General features: G+C 35.7%; 1 protein-coding gene across 2 annotated transcripts; it reads right to left on the reverse strand.

Moving 5' to 3' along the window:
* Positions 1-3,767: 3,767 nt before the first annotated feature.
* Positions 3,768-17,361, reverse strand: ANGPTL5 (angiopoietin like 5). 2 transcript variants are annotated; one of them, XM_042023760.1, is made up of 8 exons: positions 16,209-17,361; positions 14,341-14,488; positions 13,244-13,368; positions 12,771-12,864; positions 11,742-11,842; positions 7,340-7,460; positions 6,127-6,312; positions 3,768-4,997 (listed from the first exon to the last, which is right to left on the reverse strand). In XM_042023760.1, exons 1-8 carry the CDS (start codon positions 16,308-16,310, stop codon positions 4,678-4,680), a joined length of 1,197 nt encoding a protein of 398 aa, XP_041879694.1. In that variant the 5' UTR covers positions 16,311-17,361; the 3' UTR covers positions 3,768-4,677. The 2 variants fall into 2 exon arrangements, with proteins under 2 accessions (XP_041879694.1, XP_041879695.1); XM_042023761.1 differs by having other exon boundaries at positions 13,244-13,347; positions 16,209-17,359.
* Between the last annotated feature and the right edge of the window lie 601 nt (positions 17,362-17,962).

The raw sequence follows: 17,962 nt of genomic DNA on the forward strand, positions 1-17,962 counted from the left end.
AAGCACAGTGACATTAAACCACAGACAAAGCTTATCCATCCCACCTAACTACGAAGTGCTTCCTACATCCAGCTCTATAAATGCAACTTCTGAGCACTTACAGAAGATTACCCACCCCACATATTCCCATTACACAGTCTTCATCCAGAGGTCCGTCTAAGCAAGCCTCACACCTGGTGGGTGCCTAGAGCAGATGCCAGTGGAAGCTATCAAGGTAAACAAGACTTAGTCTCCAGAAACCTCTGCTGTAGGGGCTCCCTGATCTAGTGACAATGTCTGTTACCATAATAGCACTAGGGGGGGTTTAAATTGGATACTGGGAAAAATTTCTTCACTGAAAGAGTAGTCAAGCATTGGAACAGACGGTGGAATCACCATCCCTGAAGGAGTTAAAAACATGTGTAGATGTGGTGCTTAGGGACATGGTTTAGTGGTAGACATGACAGTGTTAGGTTAAGTGGTGGGACTCAATGACCTTAAAGGTTCATATTCCATGAATCCATTCAAGTCCTTTTTGAATGCATGCAAACTTTTGCTACCTTTAGCAAACTTTTCTGTGTAAAGATTCATTGCCATGAGCCCCTCTTCCCTAGAGGTAAATATAAAATCCACCCTAAAGCATTGCATGGGACTGCACACAGTAAATAAAACCAGAGTGCATGGAAACCCTGACGGACAGTGCTCTAAGGGTTTTCTCATGGAAAGCAGACACCAGTGATGGCAGATCTGGGCTGCAAAGAGAACACGGAACAGGCTGTGCCTCCTGCCACCCTGTGCATCCTGGGCTGGTGCAATTCAGGGAAGTAATGTGACATCACTGCTGGAGGGGACTGTAGGCAAAATACACTCGAAAAAAGAGGAGAAAGAGAAAAACAGAAAGAGGGAAGGGGAAAAAGGGGAGGGGAGGAAAGGGAAAGGGAAAGGGAAAGGGAAAGGGAAAGGGAAAGGGAAAGGAAAGGAAAGGAAGCCGCAGGGGGCTCTTTGGCGCCCCCTAGCGAGGACACGCGTTGACGGGCTCGCCCTGCCGAGTTTGGAACCTCGTGGGATTCAGGCTCTTGGCAGCGGACGAAAGAGGGGTACTTGGGAAAACCCTCTCAGTTTTGAATGGTTTTTATAACAAAGCTCTACTGGACTCAAAGCTGAGCCTGTTCTTTGCTTCTGAAGGCTTGTTTTTGTTAGACAGCCTCGCCTGTGAGCCCCCTGCCAAGAACAACCTGCCACAAGCACAAAATCCAGAACTGTCAGACCAGATGAGGCTGGGGAAAAGCTGAGCCAATGGAGGATAACACATGGAAAATATATGGTTGCGAGCCCCTTTGATACTGGTATCAGCAGCCTTCTGTCTCCCTGAGAATTTCACTGGAAATACATACCTGGGTTTGTCTGCTCATGTGTGATTTCTACACATGCACAAATATAAAATTTGAAATGATGGAGCAAAAAACCTTTCTGTAATGAAAGAACCATTCCCTTCTATACTTGTATTATATCTTTGTACATTCCTGAATAGTAAAGTGTCATTTGCACCATTCCATATAAGAAATATTCATTAGAACAGGTTGTAAAGTAACAACTTAACTTCTGGTCAATGAATATAGAACATGTCAGCAAAACCAGTGTCCACTGAAAGCCATGGATGCCTTTCCTCAATTTTAAATCATTTTACAATGAGCTGCTAAATGAAGTGCATCCTGTCTTTATAGATCAGAACACTTGGCAGATCAACAGCCTGGAAATGGTGTGCAGGTTTCCAATACCCTTTCTGTAAATAACTTACCTTCTTTATACAGCCATACCAACAGAAATCCCACGAAGCACTTCTCCCATGCCGATGGATTTTCTCTGCTGGCTTCCGGTTTGGCAATGGGACAATACAGAGCATGCTCCAGAGGGAGACATTAAACAAAATTAAAGTCACCAGAAAGGTTTCTTGTGACCGGAATCGTCAAATAATTAAATAATTTGAGTTCACCGAACTAAAATTTACAAATTAAAGACATACTATTGGAAAAAGAAAACAAAAAAAAGAAATGTAGTTTCATAATGTCAGGGATTACATGTCCTTTAATGACAACGTCTCATAATTTGAAGTATCATTCCTGGAGTAGATACTAACAGTAGTTAAACCAAGATATTCTTTACTTGAAACACTCAATCAGTTTCTCTTGATATGCTATACCCTACATGTTTCCTTATATTATAGTTGAAACAAGACTCTTTGGGAAATAACCAACTGATTACTAGTCCTAAATATACGGCCACACAAATCTTATGTTATCTTATGGCAGTTGGGAACCAGCTGCAAACGTGAAACATAGGCCCCTGGCAACAGTTTAATGTCCTTGAAAATTCTCAGTGTTTAACTAAAAATTTATTTGTTTTCACAGGTTTGGTTTTTTTTGTTGTTACTAGGGAGGAAATGAATGAACCTTTGAAGACAATAGCCATGGAAAATGTTCTCCTGTCATTGCTGTATTCCAGACATGTACCAGGAAGCTGCCAACTAATCTCTAGCACTCTGATTTTCTAGGCATACACTACATTTTGAAACAATGTCTATTTGCAAGAATGATTCTTTAAGCTCTAATTATCTTTTCAGGTCCATCTCCTTTAAGATTTGTTAGTGCCAGCTAATCTAGCCAATGCTGACAATGGGGAGACTAAATGTCATAATTAAATGTGGCCAGCATAATTAAATCTACCAGCACAGGTCTGCAATCTTCATTTGACACTTTCATTTTTAAGCAGGAATTCTAATTAAGCCAAAAGCAGCCTCAGGGTGTCAGTAGAATATCGCTATATACATCCAAAGTACCTACTTAGACTTCTGCTCACAGTCTCAGACCTGGTTGTCAGAACAGAGGCCACACCATCAAAGTTTGAGGCTTTCATTAACTCTATTTAAAGTTTCCATGAAATTTAGCCACTGCATTCTCCAGTAGGATTGTTGTGCCACAGGCTGAGGACTCTTTCTGACATAAGAGCCCTAATACAGTGACAATATCCAGGCTTGCAGCCAGAATTAATCCTCTTTCTAAGCTCCAGTGCTTGTTAATCTTAGTGCAGAAGCTCTTTCATTTTAGTATCTACCTTTATAGGTCTGCTTGGGTCCAGGCTGCCATTCAAAGCCGTTGCATTCTTAATAAGGCTGGTGTGAGGGCGGGCTGAAGAAGGGATACATAAAATCTCTTCGCTGCTAATTTCAGAGACCCCAGTGTCTGGCAAAAAACCCCCACTGTGCTCAGAGAATTCCGTCTCCCCCAAGAGCGGGACCTATCCCATTTCTCTCAATCCTTCTACAAGGCCTGTGATATTTTTCCTCAGGCTACTTGCTACCATGCTTCTCCTGTAAGCCCTCCCATGAGGATAGTCCCCAGTCTCCCTCTAGCAGAGAGGAAACCTTCTGCTTTTAGCAACTTTTTACCTCCAACTGTTAAAGGCTAGTCAAGCATACATGAAAAGAGGAATGTTTTCTCTCCCTTAACCTTGAAACATATCCTATGAAAAGCTTAATTTCCTCCTATAACTACATAAATCTTTGGGAAGAAGTCCTAAACTGCGGTGATTCTGAATTGATGATGGTTTCTGCTCACTGTATTAATGCTTGGTTAAAATAAAAAACAGCAAAGAAGAAATTTGTAGAGTTTTTAACTGTTTTCATTCCACATGCTACTACAGAGCTGGTCTGCTGAAACTGAAGCAAAGATGAGAAATACCATGCCTAGCTGCTACAGATTAGCTGCCAGGTTCCAGAAACACTACTGTACTAACATTCACATTTTTATTGATATCATTTTATTTTTACTGACAGAAATTCAAAGATTTTACAATCCTTAGTTTAAAATTTGTTTATACAACTTAAGTTGGTTTTATACATTACCACATGATCCTTCACAAAGTGAATGCCCCTAAGAATGAAAAACATAAGATCAGGCCTATATATCCAAAAATTAAAATTGCAATTATAAGAAAAGGTGTAAGTTTTCTTTGAAAAAAGTTTTCATTTGTAGTGAATTGTGAAATAGACAATGGTAGAGTCAAAACTGGATTATGGAACACTTTGACTGTGAAAATTAAATATAAAATTGGTTGTAGTTCTTCAATGTCACTATCAACCTTACTTGTATAAAAAAACAGGTCCTGATGGTATACAAAACATTATTTATACATTGAAACAATTGTTATCTTGCCTGATAAGGAATATAGAAAGAAGAGCTGATTCTGGAAAATTAACTTAGGGTGAAGAACAAGTATTTTTCCAAACTATTATGATGAAAATGGCAGGCATATGGTTTTTTCAAATAAAATTTGCTGAAATTTCTTGCCAATTTAGATATGAGGAGAGCATAGAAAAAGCACATTCAAAAGTCAGCATTAGACTTCTTTTTATAATTTTTTCTGCTGGTTCTGAGATTGTCGAAGAGATAGTTGAATAAAAGCTGAAAAATACTCAGCTTAATCCTTTTTCTGAAAACCCAGTTCTTCTTAGGACCTTCTTTCTCAAGCGGGAACACTATAAATACTGACATTTCATAATAAAAATGAGTAACTGTATTATAGAAATATCTAATAAAGTTTTAAGACTGAATGCTCAAGTGAAGATGAAAGGTATTTACGACTGTAATGATACATCATTCCACATAATTGCAAGAAGAAGTATATTTCTATTTTCATATGTTAATGGAAATATGGAAAATTGGTTCTCCGAATTTTCATTGAAACTGATTTAATTTTGACTGGTTTTTTGTTCATTGTCCATGTATCCCAGTGAATCCCAGTTGCAAGAAATCTACCTGTGTAGCGATGAACACCATTAAGATTTGCAAGGCCACATTTGTTGAACCACCATCCAGTGTTATCACTGAAGTTACTGCAGCTCTTTACAGGCTGTCCTTTAATAGTGCACACTGGCCTGCATCCATCATTATCAACATCAGAAGTACTGAAAGGCATGGAATTTTGGTTATCTTCTTTTCTATATCCTCTAAATGCATCACCTAAGTAAAACAGATAGAACAATAAAAAATTATTTACAGGGAAACTTTCTTACTTGATGCACACCTCACAAATTTTTACTCTGAATTTATTAGAAAAGTAGAAGTCTTCAAAAGCAGTTCAAAAGGACCAGATAATGAGCTGCAAAAGTGCTGAAGATGCAGGGGGAAAAAAAAGGAATAAAATACTGAGAAAAATGGAAGAAGTTGAAAATCAATGAAAATCTTTATATTTTTGTTGCTTTTAGCAATGCATGCTGGCTATGAAGGTAAAGGCTTCTGTTCTCAAAGACAGAGGAAGAAAAGACAAAAGTAAACAAAAAGGATTGTAACTTCAGATTTTCCAGTAACATTCCCAAAGCCCTAGAGTGAGTCATGAAACAAGATGGAATTGTTAAAACATAAAGGTCAATTATAACTGGCTCTGCTGTCTTACTAAAGAACTCACTGAAGAAATAGTGTTTTTCAAAAATACCTTTAGAGAGTAACTATTTTGTTGATAATAAGAATTCTTGCATAACACGGAAAAAAGCAGTAAGACATGATGCAATACTTATTGCAAATCCTTGCATGCTTAGTATATTTATGCTATTAAGGCAGGTCTGGAATTAATTTCTGTCTATGTATCACCCAGCAACTGTTCCACACTGTAGGCAAACTTTATTTCACTCAGTTTCTTTCTCTATCCTTTGTACATGACTATCTGGGCACTTCTGAGTTCTCCAAAGCATCATCAGGAAGACTGACACTAACATCAGCACATCTATGATAAGATAATGGGCATCTAAATAATTGTACCATTAGGTAAATAAACATTAACACCCAAAAAGTCCCTTATTTATTTTAAATATTTCCATTCCTTTTTATATTATTATTATTACAGGAGTGTTTATTCAATTATTCCATTAAAGACATTGAAATGATAAAGCAATTTCCTGCTATGTAAAGATTAATGTTGGCATAACTGATCACCATACTATTGAAAATTTATCTGCGTAAGTGTTCATTATATACCAGAGAAAAACACACTAGAAATAAAATTTTGAAGTTAATTTTTGTTCTTTTGAATGCATTTTTTCATATTAAAAAGGGAACAACAACCTTTAAATACATCAAAGATGGAAGTTCTTACCAGCATTTCCTGAATAATGCCCCAAATGGAGTTTAAAAGCACATGTTTCATCCTCTATCCAAAATCCATCATATGATGCATAGGCATGCTTGTCATTTTCTGATTCCAAATCCACATAAAGACTGAAATGAGTGGCTTTTTGATTTACTATGTCAAAAATCTTCCTCAGTCCAAGCCAAAATTCTCCTTAAAGGGAAATATAATATATAGTCTAGAAATGGAAACTGTAACAGAAAAAGTGATTTTCTTGGTTTTTTCCTTTCCTTCCTGAACCAAATGTAATAAAAGTTGCATGATAGGCTTACATTCCTTTGAAAGACTAATGAAGGAACAGAGTAATCCTTCCTACTTCCTTAGGAAATCCATGTAAAGAATTCCCATGTATGCATCATCTTTTTTTTCTCTGTGAAATTTTTTAGAAAATTGTCCAGATGATCGATTTCAAATATTCATCTGCAATGTATCTTAGAAGACCACAAAACCTGGCTGTGCTAAAGATCCACTTGCATGAACAGAATTCAGTAGCACTCTTAAGGGCGATACTGAGAAATGATAAATGGTAGCATTTTATGAAATGCAAAAAAAATGCAAACCCTATTCTTGGAATTTAAGCCCTGTTCTCAAGATTTGCTGCCTCCATAAATCACACTTGTAGCCTCATTTGAGCTGCACTTTTTGTACAGAAAAGCTGTGTGCTTCCATTGCAATACCAGATAAACTCCTGAAAAAGCAAATGGATTTAGACTTGAGGGATTAAAGGTGGCAATAAAGAATTAATATCACAGTTGTGTTGGTATTAGCTACTGAAATATTTCTGTTGTTTATAATTTTGCATGCCCTATGGTGAAATACTATTGATTTTTCTCTGCTCCAACGAAATATTTTGCAAATGTAATTCAAACCAACAAAGGCACTTTTTTTAAAAACTGAAAGGAGAGGAAATATAATCTATAAATTATTTCAGGCAGAAAAGATAGTATTTTAAACACTCTTGTGAGACTGCAATAGCTGAAGACTCTAGTGGGGTAATAGTCATTATTGGGAAGATCACACAACAGACTAGATGAAAAAAAATCCATAAGCAAAAATAAAACTTTTAAGAAACAAGAACTTTATACTACTAAAACTACCGCACAATTTAGTGGAATGTAGCTCACATAAAAGCAGGAGTAATGTTTGTTCCAAAGCACTTTAGAGTATTTAAAATTGATACCATTAAGGTCACCAAATCCATCCAGATATTCAGACCATGTTCTCTGAAACTGAACGATTCCATCAGTTCTTTTCTGAACAACAGTCCATCCACCTCCTCGAAAATCCATGTCACACAAAACCTAAAATAGACATAGATATGATTAAGCATTCTTGAAACAGCTTTTATGAAGAAAACAATTAAATAAAGGTGGACTATTCAGAATTTTGCTAAGTAACATACTTTTCAAGTATTTTTAAAAAGAGCTCTAAGAAAATAAAAAAATGAAGCTGCATTATTTTCTTACATATTCCTGTTGAACTGTTTGATTTGGATATTTCTTCAACCAGTAGAAATGGCTGTGTATTTCTGTTCATAACACATAATAAATAAGCTTTGATAAATGTCACTGTAACATTTATAGCATGAAAGGGAAGCAATTTGCAATGTCATGTATTAATCAGGCAAAATATCATCAATACAGGCAGCAACACTGAATAAACTTTTATTTCAGCAAAGCAAAATAGACACAACTTCTTATATGTTCTCCCTCACCATCATGCCTTCTTCCAGAGAATACTGTGTTTGTGGTGCCTGGGAAATTTAGAGCCTTTAATAAGGGTGAGGAAATGGAAAACAGTGATAGCAATAACCCAGCAATAACAATAATTTGCAGCAGCAAAAACCTCTACATAAGAAGTGGCCCCAGTCCAGGGAAGTCCCAATGTGAATGTATAACTGCCTGCAACTGAGCAGTACCACTGAATACTCTCAGATCAGCTCTCAGATTTATGAGTCTTTATGAGTCTTTGCTAAAATTTGTGCCCAACAGTATGTCAAATGGCAGTGGTCCAGCTGCCATCTGCTCTGCTTTGGAATATCACATTATGTGGCATGTTTTCTCCTCAGCCCACCAAACTTAAGACATGTAATTGACTTTCCTAAGTATGTCCCCAGTGCCAAATCTTGACCAGTTCTAACTGGGATTATAAAGTCTGGGAATCTAATGTAGAAATATTATATTGCACATTTAGACACTGTACTACCTAATCTATTCAAAGTAGTTCTAAGGGATGGCATGCATAATTAGTGTTTAAAAACAGAGGCTCATTTTTGCCTCCAAATGTGTCTAATTTGAGGAGAATTAACCTAGAAAATGCTTACAGCTTCTTGTGGAAACAAAAGTAAGTTCAGAATATAATTTTAGCTGCCATAACATTAAGCGGATGCACAAGTGATGGAGTAAAGTAAGACATTTTTTTTGACGTTACAGGAAATGTACAAAATGAAACATGTTTCAGAAAAGAGATTTGCAGTCTTAGCCAGCTAATAAAAGTGGAAACTAGGTGTAAGTCAGTTTAACCCTCAAAAAATTTTGTTGCAGGCTGAGCATTATATGTTGCATCCCCATTGCCTGTAGTAGCCAGATATTTTTCAGGAAACCAGACTTGCTCCTTGGCAGGAAAACATCAATGTTGTAGTCAGAGCCTCTGTGACTTAACAAAGTCTTCTCGATGAACGACAAGAAAGCAACAGGACAGAGCTGTAATTTGATCTCATACAAGCTGAGGAATCTTGGATCTTCAAGATACTTTGGGCAATCCTTGCAAACAAATACTAAATGAATCATAATAAGGTTCACGTGCATGAAAAACAATTGTGACCCTTATTCCCTGGAGAATCACATGCTTATTTCAGTCACAACAAGGAGGATAGAACTGGAATAAGAAGAAATATAGAAGATTGCAAAATGAGTATTTAGATGAAAATACCTAAACCTCATTCAAAATAATCCCGTTGCCTCATCCACTGTCTTGAGAAGATGACTGCATGCTTGGCTACTCCTCTGACTATGAGTCAGAAATACTACGAAGAGCCCATTTGGTCACAACATCAATCTTCAGTCCAATATAAATCAGTGTGAGTGTTGATAATTCACAGATTGGGTTCTACATGAGAGGTCATCAGCCAGTTAGATACAGCACCAATACATACACCAACTAAATAAAAATATTAAATAGATACAGAAAAATACAGTTATAGCTGTGTAGTTTTCTTAATTCCTTATGGAAATGTTGCAATTGTAAAGACTTATAATCGTTAATCTGCTTTACAGTTTGCTCTATGTCTCATATCATGAAAGGTGTGAAGGGCATGATTGTGCCAAGTACAATTTAAATTAAATGAGAAGGAGGATGGTTCTGCTGAATATTTCTTCCCTTTCCACCTGCAGTGTGTATAAGAGTATATATTCTAAACAACTGTTTAGTTTATCTGATCCAACTTAGAAATATCATTGATCTACATTTACTAATTGAAAAAATGTATCAGAAATTGGTCATGATTTAGTTTTCCAAAAGTGAAATTGGTTTTAATCACCTCATGATTAAATGCTCAAAAGCCTACTTTGGAGTAACTTTCTGAAGTGACAGAAACCTGCCACTACAACTAAAGCTTGATATTCTTATTGCTCCTGGAATTGGGAGTTCAATTACCTCCAGTTAAGCATCAAAATCTATACTCATTTGCAGAAACATGAGGTATCAAACATGAGAAATAAGAATAGGATCACGTTGTCTAAATAGTTTTCATTTAACTGATACCTTTATGCAAATTATTCTAAACACATTTTGATTTAGGTTCTATTGCATAAAAAGACATCTTATTGCTGAAAAGATCTTCATTGAAATAAATTACTTTGTGCTGGCTTTGTTTCCTGTTTTTTAGTTTCTTATTATGGTTTTCTGCCTCTGTATTTTTTCTTATTTTGCTGGTCTGCAGAATATTTAGAACTCTTGGCTATTAGCCTCTAGAAGATGCTTTATAATTTCTTCTTTATATTTTAGTATCTTGATATTTTTGTCCATCTATCATTTCTCTTGTACTCTTTTTATACTTCCACAGATGGAAGAATTCACATTAAATAGTATTCCTTAAAATAACATTCTTTATGGAACACATATTTTAGATATTTTTCTCTGAGACTTTTTTGGCTCTGTCTTTTAAGTTCTGTGCAACATCTACCAGACAAGAAATGACTGCATACATTCTTCTCATTATTTATTGTTACCTTGTTCTTTTAATCAAACTACTATGATTTTTCTTTTGTGTTTCTAGAATCCCCCTCAATCCAGAAGAAATTCTGAAACAGATGCATTTTTTGCTATGGTAGCCTTTTGTTCATACTATAAATATGGTTGTTCTGTGAACACTGTGACATGTCTTTTTCTTTCTTTTACATGGAAGGAACTTGCCGAGGAGTTACAGATCTTTTTCTTGAGCTCACTGAATTGTATAGAGACAATGACAGGTTTTTCTATTGGGGGTTGCAGAATCAAGTTCATTTTTTCTTTTGTGATCCCAGCATAATTCTGAAACCTTTTCTTAACCAGTTGGAGCTCCTTTTTTGTAGCATTTTGAAGGGCTCCACTTGGCTAGAGATAAAGGGATTCATCCTTCCTTTGTTATAAAGGAACACTATAAAGTTAGATATTAAACTTTGCTAGTTATTAGTTGGCCTAAATTCCTTGTTTTTCTTAAAAAAAATAATGACCTCAACAAGTATTGCCAAGTTGAAAGTTTGAAAGTGCCATATCTGCCTTTCCACTATGCATAAGGCCACCTCTAAATAGAACAATCTGAAATGGAAATAAACACAAAAAACAAAATATTCCTTATGTTTGCATGGATCTGAATATTTGAGTCTGAGAAAATTAACCCAAAATTCTCCTCTTCTAGATGAGCACTATTACTCTGAGCAATTACATAAAGTTCAGGCAGTGATAGGAAACATGATTGTTGCAGGTTTTTTTAGGAATATATATCCTCGTTTTAGGAATATAAATATTGCAAACTGGATAGGAAAACTAAAATTTTAGATGCCTCTGTGCCTCAAGACTGGGTTATAATGATACTCAGACAAGAGCTAAGCACCTGCTCCTCAAACCAAGACACATCTGCACCTCCACTTGGATGACACTGCATCAGCAGAGTCCCATCACAAGAGAAGGCAACATTATACAGCAGAATAATTCAAAATCTGAAAGTCCCATATTAAAAGCCAAATGGATCAGTCAATTGCTCTTCTGTTTTCCATCCCTGTAACAGAAAACAGCACTTCTCCATATCCAAAAGAGAAACACCTTGGGTTTTCCTCCTTGGTATTTTTCACTGCATATGAAAACCGACAGTAAGGGCTCTTATGACAGATATTAAATTTCCTTGTAGAAAACAGGAAACTTTTCAAAATTACAGTAATAGTAGACACATGCACATGATTTAATACATTTTTTTATTCATCTGTTGAGAAATTGTCATGGAAAACACTTTAAATCTATTAAAAATATTCTAAATGCATATTCTCAAGCAAGTTGTGACTATAACAATAAATACCTCAATAATAATATATATAATAATAAATTACCTCAAAAGGATAATTTGATCCTTCTGGGTGGATAATGTACAGACCACTTGGAGTTTTTGAAACTGAACCAACAGTATCTTTAATATGAGTGCAGTCCAAACCTAGAGACAAAAGGTATTCAAGGAAGTTCTTTAGCAAAATATGTTTTAAAAAATACAGATTAAGCACAGGAATATTACTTTTCTTGGTGACATATGAATTATGTAAAATATCATTTTCTTCTCATGCAAACTTTAAAATCATGCTTTGTCATGAATTTATCTCGTAAAATAAAATTCTCTAAACACCATTAAGCTCCTAAGTATAAATGACACTGTACAGACAAAGTTATTCCTAATCTTAATAGATATGATACATATCTATAGGAAATTAAAGATTATGTATCTGGTCACTTTACAGATTTTTTTTTTATTATTTTATTTATAACACCAGTATTGTGAAAAAGAAATATTATCTGGGAAATGAAGTCTTTTTCCTACAAATATTTGTATTTATACTTGTAAAAGCCTTGCCATCATAATGTATACATGAAAAACCATTTACCTCTAAGTGTTAAGCCAGGTACATGTTCAACATACTCAGAGAAGCAGTTTCCACAGCCAGCATGACTGCTTAGAGGTCATATTTCCTTTTGTTTGGATGGACACTTAAAAGACTACTAACTGTCCAGTGTGTAAGTGACTTCCAGCCCATTTGAATAAGGATGCTGCCGATGCAGAGCACACTTTATTTCATTGTGAAAGAACGTGCCATTTAGCAGCCTCAGATCACTTACTGATAATCACAGCTGGCATTTTACATAAAAATCAGCGTGCTAAATAGAATGCCTGGAGCTGTCAGTTGCAAATGATTTAAAGCAGTATTTATGAGAACATTTTTAAACAGTTCGTTAAGTTTCCACAGTTTACATGTTACTAACACAGGATAAATGTCAATGTTACAATTGCTTACCTTTGCCTTAATTAGCTCCTTTTCAAGATACAAAGATAAAAAGGGAAGGTGCCAAGACTGTATCTGAAAAGTACTTACCATGAGATTGAACTGCTTTATAAGGAAGTGGATCCAGATGTTTTCTCAAAATTACTGTGTTCAAAAGAACAAGTTTGTTCATGAGTTCATTTACCTGCCAATTCAAATAAAAGATTTTTAATTAGATTGCAGTGAGGAATTTTGCATTCTAAAGATTTTTTTTTGACTCCTAGTAAACATAATCTGAAGTTCATTTTTGTGATGTGTAGTAATTTGTACCAATGTGAAAGAATAGTCCTCCACTGTCCCTACTGCCATGTATGACACTAAGTTGTGAAACAGGGGGTGCTTATATCTCCTCATAGAAATGGGACTCACACCCTACCAGAGGTACAAGGACTGGTGATAGACACTCTAATCCTACTGGTTTAATCACTACTTAATGGTTTAATGAGCCCTATTTCTCCTCAGAAAGACAACACCTGCAGTGAGAAATAACAAGTACAAGTCTTTATAATAAAGAAAAAAAGTACCTGATTAGAAAGGTAATCCAAAGAAGACTGTTGATCATCCATCATGTCTCTTACCAGTTTTTTTGTACTTCTGGCATATTCAGCAAGAGAATTCTGCAAATTTCCTTCAAAAGAAATATGTTCATCTACTTGTTTTTAATAACTCTAGAAATATTCTTGACTGAATGACAACATACTGATTTATGATATCTAAGTGAATACCGAAGATGTTTTACCTTACAGCACCTAAAAGTGAAATGAAAATAATACAGAGACCACAGATTAAAGCCAAAGGTGCTAAAAACTTCAGACTTTCTGATTGCAGTAAAGACATCTTAAGAAGTGATGGCTCTTCTCACGTTTTGAAGAAGATAATCTTATCCTTGGGCGAAGTGGACAACCACTTAAGGGATATCACAGTGATATAAATTCATATGATAAAAGACAGATATATATGGTTTCTTGTCACCTTACATTTGCTCATTCACTGTACTACTCCTGGTTTTTGCCCTGATGCTCAAAAATCATGAACATCGTCATCATCATAATGACATATAATTAAAAATATATATTTTAAAATCATATGTGAAAACCAAGAATTTACACAATTATTTTCTGAGGCTGATTGCATAATTTGCTGTGTAGTTTATCAAGGTAGTGAATAGAGAATGTCCTGTGTAAGCCTTTATAAAAGGTAAGCTGAAGTACACATTTACTCCCATGTAACTGACTAACTAACTAACTAATTAACTACCTCCCACTTTACACCCCCACACCCAGCTATGATGTTTAAATGAGGAACAGACATCCTTCTCTTCCTCTGTAATGGAGAGAGATACTGACATTCAGAGGATAACAGATCTGGGTGGGTTGTGCTGCTGCTTGGGTTTGCCTGTCTTCACCAATGATTATACGTTGTCACACCAGCTGCACCCCAAAAACAGGGTAACCCAAATTTTCTGACCAATACACAGTTTGGGCAGCAGGGTCACAAGGTTGTCACGTGTGCTCAAGAAGATTAAAAAGTAAATTTGCACAGCATAGCGTAGCACAGGAAAGGATTGCATAGCATGGCACTGCATAGCTCATCACTAAAAGTATTCTTGATGAATACATACTGCACATGTAATGTTTGTCCCCTCGTAAAATTTTAGCTTGAGCATCACATGGAACAAGGCATTGTTCTTTTTGTTTTGAAATATCTGCAGATTTATTTTTCTCTTCTGCCTGAAGTGGTTCTTCCACAGCTCCAACATTCCTTGTGTCCTGTTGTACCAACACAATGGAGGGGGAAATAAATTGAACATTAAGCATATATAAAATAGCTTGGTCTGTCAAAATGAGGTAGATTGCTCTACAGGCCTTCCTTCAAAACCTGTTTTTTTTTAAACTTTTTCAAGAAATAATTGACAGAGCTGAGACCAAAACCAATTAGGTGTTCTCTGCTTAGTCATACCTCACAAGAAAAAGGTAGTGTCAGAGGTAGAGAATAACCTCTATAAATTAAAAGAAGTACCAGCACCATTTCTGGTGAGGTATTCTACTTGTGAGCACTGTAAACTGGAGGCAAGAACTTGCAAATCCTGTATTTTAGGAATCACCACACCCAAGAGACATCTCAAATGCTAAGGAACTTATTTTCACTGGAAAGGAGCAGGCTTTTGGATTTACCAGATATTAGCAAAATACTTTTACTCTTGAAAACCCCTAAATTAATTATTTAGACCCTGATCAGGGAAATACTTGCATAAGTTTTTAACTTATGCATACGAGCAGTCGTGAGAAGATTTGCAGACCAATTAAGTATTAAAAAAATTAATATTTTAAGTGTACTTATAGGGGAAAGAATAAAGGTACAGTATTTATGGGCACACAATTATCTGAAATAGTAACAGTAATAGCATTAGTAGAAGTAGTTACACCTATTAATGTTATTTTTAAATTACATTTTCATATTTAATAGTTTTTCTTCCATGGTGCCATAGGACATAAAATAAGGGAATGCCTCTGAATCACCACTTAAAGAAATTACTAAAAGTAATTCTCAAAATATGTGTCATTGTCAAAAGACTAAGCAACATATTTTCATATGAGTCTTCGATGATTTCATAATCTCAGCAAATCACTTGTAGTATGTTCATGCATTGTGTTTTCAAATGTAAATAGGATCCTTAGAAATGTCAAGATTTTAACAAAAACCAAAACTTATTTAGACTTGAATATGTCTCCAACACAGTTGTTCTTTCTTGTTCCAGTTTTCTCTTTCTGGTATTGGCACTACACCAGCAAGCACTGAACAGGGTTTTTTTCCGGATTTTTGCTCTTAAAAAGTGAAAGTAAAAATTTCAAAAAGCTGTTAACAAGGGGATTTTATAAAACAAAGGGTTTCTGAATTACTAGTATAATTGCATTTTGTGCCTGGAGAATGGTAAAGAAGTAAAAGAATATGTTTTTTACATTTTGAAATAAGCACAAAATAAAGGAAGAAAAATTATATAGGATTTATAAACAGATCACTTGAAACTTATAAATAGAATACTTGAAAGTATGGTTTGTTTCAGGGCTATCACAGCTACTCACCAGATGTTCAATTAAATACTGTCAAGCAAATATTTTAATCAATATTTATCTTTAACAAAAGCTGACATGAAACAAGCAATTAAGTCTGATCTCAGCAATTCAAGCAAAAACTGTCTCTGCCAAAACCAACAGTTACACTGCATTTACAGGCATGCAGATGAGATTAAAAATATGACCTAAAAACTGAGCTGTGATAAAGGACATTAACACAAAAATGTTCTAATGTACTGAATTCCTACAATTTCAGTGTAGTTTCTTTTCTCTGTCTGAAAATACCTGATTCTTCTGTATTTTCATATCTATCTTGAATAAGGCAATCCACATTTTTAAAACATCTGTCACTTTTCTGAGAAATCAGTCAGTTACATTCATTATCTTATCTAAACAAAGTAATTGAAAGTCTTACCTTAGGTGAACAAGGTTTGCCATTATTTATGACAGTCTCTCCTAAACTGAACAAAAAAATATTAAGACAAATCAATGAAGTTACCCTAAAGTGGCGATTCATCTTTTACTTGAAGAAATGCAAATGTTTTAATAGGTTTCAAATTTCTGTGGAAAGAATTGTACACGATGAAGGCCTGATCTAACTATTTGGGAATGTCTACAGCACAAAGGGCAGCCAACACATCACTCCTTTACTGCCTGGATTTAATAAACCACATTTCAACTGCCCAATAGATTTTGTATACTACTCTTTGCATCCTGAGGGAAATTACTGCTTATCGCCTTTATATGACACATCAAACATATATATATTTTCATTGTGGTAAACTCTGACAGATTCTCTTATATGCTATTTTTGAGCATTTATCTATATTTGGTATGAGGGGTCTGGGCTACTTGAAAGAAAACTAGTATTACTTGATGTTTTCAAATTTTTACAAAGATTTTTATCCTTAAAATTAAGGTGTCTGTATTGTTGCCAAGGTAGTGCACTACAACAGGCTGTGGAGGCAATTTTGGAATATATCATCAAAGTAAGTTCAAAATAGAAAACTGAAAAAAAATTATTTTAAATTAGTACTTTGTATTACATAGAAAATCTTTTACCAGGAGGATAATAGCAGTATTTTGGTCTCACTGGTAGCCCACCTGTTGTAACACAGGTACTGAGACAATCATTCAGTGCAATGATTTTTATCCCTGAATAAAGTCAAAGTACAAGAGAATGGCATGAAAAAGAAGAAAATGAAATTTAGTCCACAGAAGCTTAATTAAAACTATGAGGCACTTACAGTTTTCACACACTCAAGTCCACTATTTTTGTATCTCAAAAACTGGATCTGATAGTCTAACAAGAAAAAAAAAGTTCACAAAGTTCCAACAGGTTTAGACAATTAGACATATTAGAGCATTTAAATTGCTTGTGATCTGGATGAATAAATGAAACCTCAGCTTCCAATGTACCACTGGGAAATACACTGTCTAAAGGATCTTCAGAATACACTGTTCAACTGCACCTTACACTGGTACAACGAGACAATGTTCCAAATTCGTCTTGATAATGTGGTTCATCTACACCTCTATCTAAAGCTGGAATACATTGGAAACAGCTTTTGCTACTAAGATTTGTTGGGAGCTGTTGGGGTCCCTCCCTGCCGTGCAGCCCTGGCAGAGGGGCCCTGAGGGCACAGACACGGGGTTTCCCTGCCCCTGCTCAGCCTCGTTCCCATTGGTTGGTTTGTGTTCCCTGCGTGGGCAGAAGGACCCTTGGTCCCGTGACTGGAACAGTTCCTCGGCAGAGCCTCGGCCATGCGGCTGGGGAAATAAACATCTCTGAAACATCTACCAAGAATCTGCCTGTCCATATATATTTCCTTTCCACGGGACTCCTGGTTTGATATATGCGTGTTGCAGGATCCCCACTGCAACAAATGGTGGAGAATTGTGAGTAGAACGATCCCCGATCCCTAAGCGACTGATTTGTGTGAGTAAACCCTGGAAACTTTGGATTCCTCTTCTTGGTTTTGCTTTGCTATTCCATATCTAAACTATGGAGGAACCGTGGGAAGACTCTTGGCTCTCAGAGCCGCATATGGACATTTATCTTAAACTTAAAATGATTCTTGAACAACGATTTGTAAATTTTAGCTTGATTCAAGCTCAGAAAGAACTGAAACACTTCCTGGCATGGTTGTTTAAGAACTTTTTCTATGT

Source organism: Corvus kubaryi, unplaced genomic scaffold (genome assembly GCF_017639235.1).
Source record: "Corvus kubaryi isolate FWS band 111438036 unplaced genomic scaffold, C.kubaryi_AGA036_p1.0 37256, whole genome shotgun sequence".
Classification (NCBI taxonomy): Eukaryota; Metazoa; Chordata; class Aves; order Passeriformes; family Corvidae; genus Corvus; species Corvus kubaryi.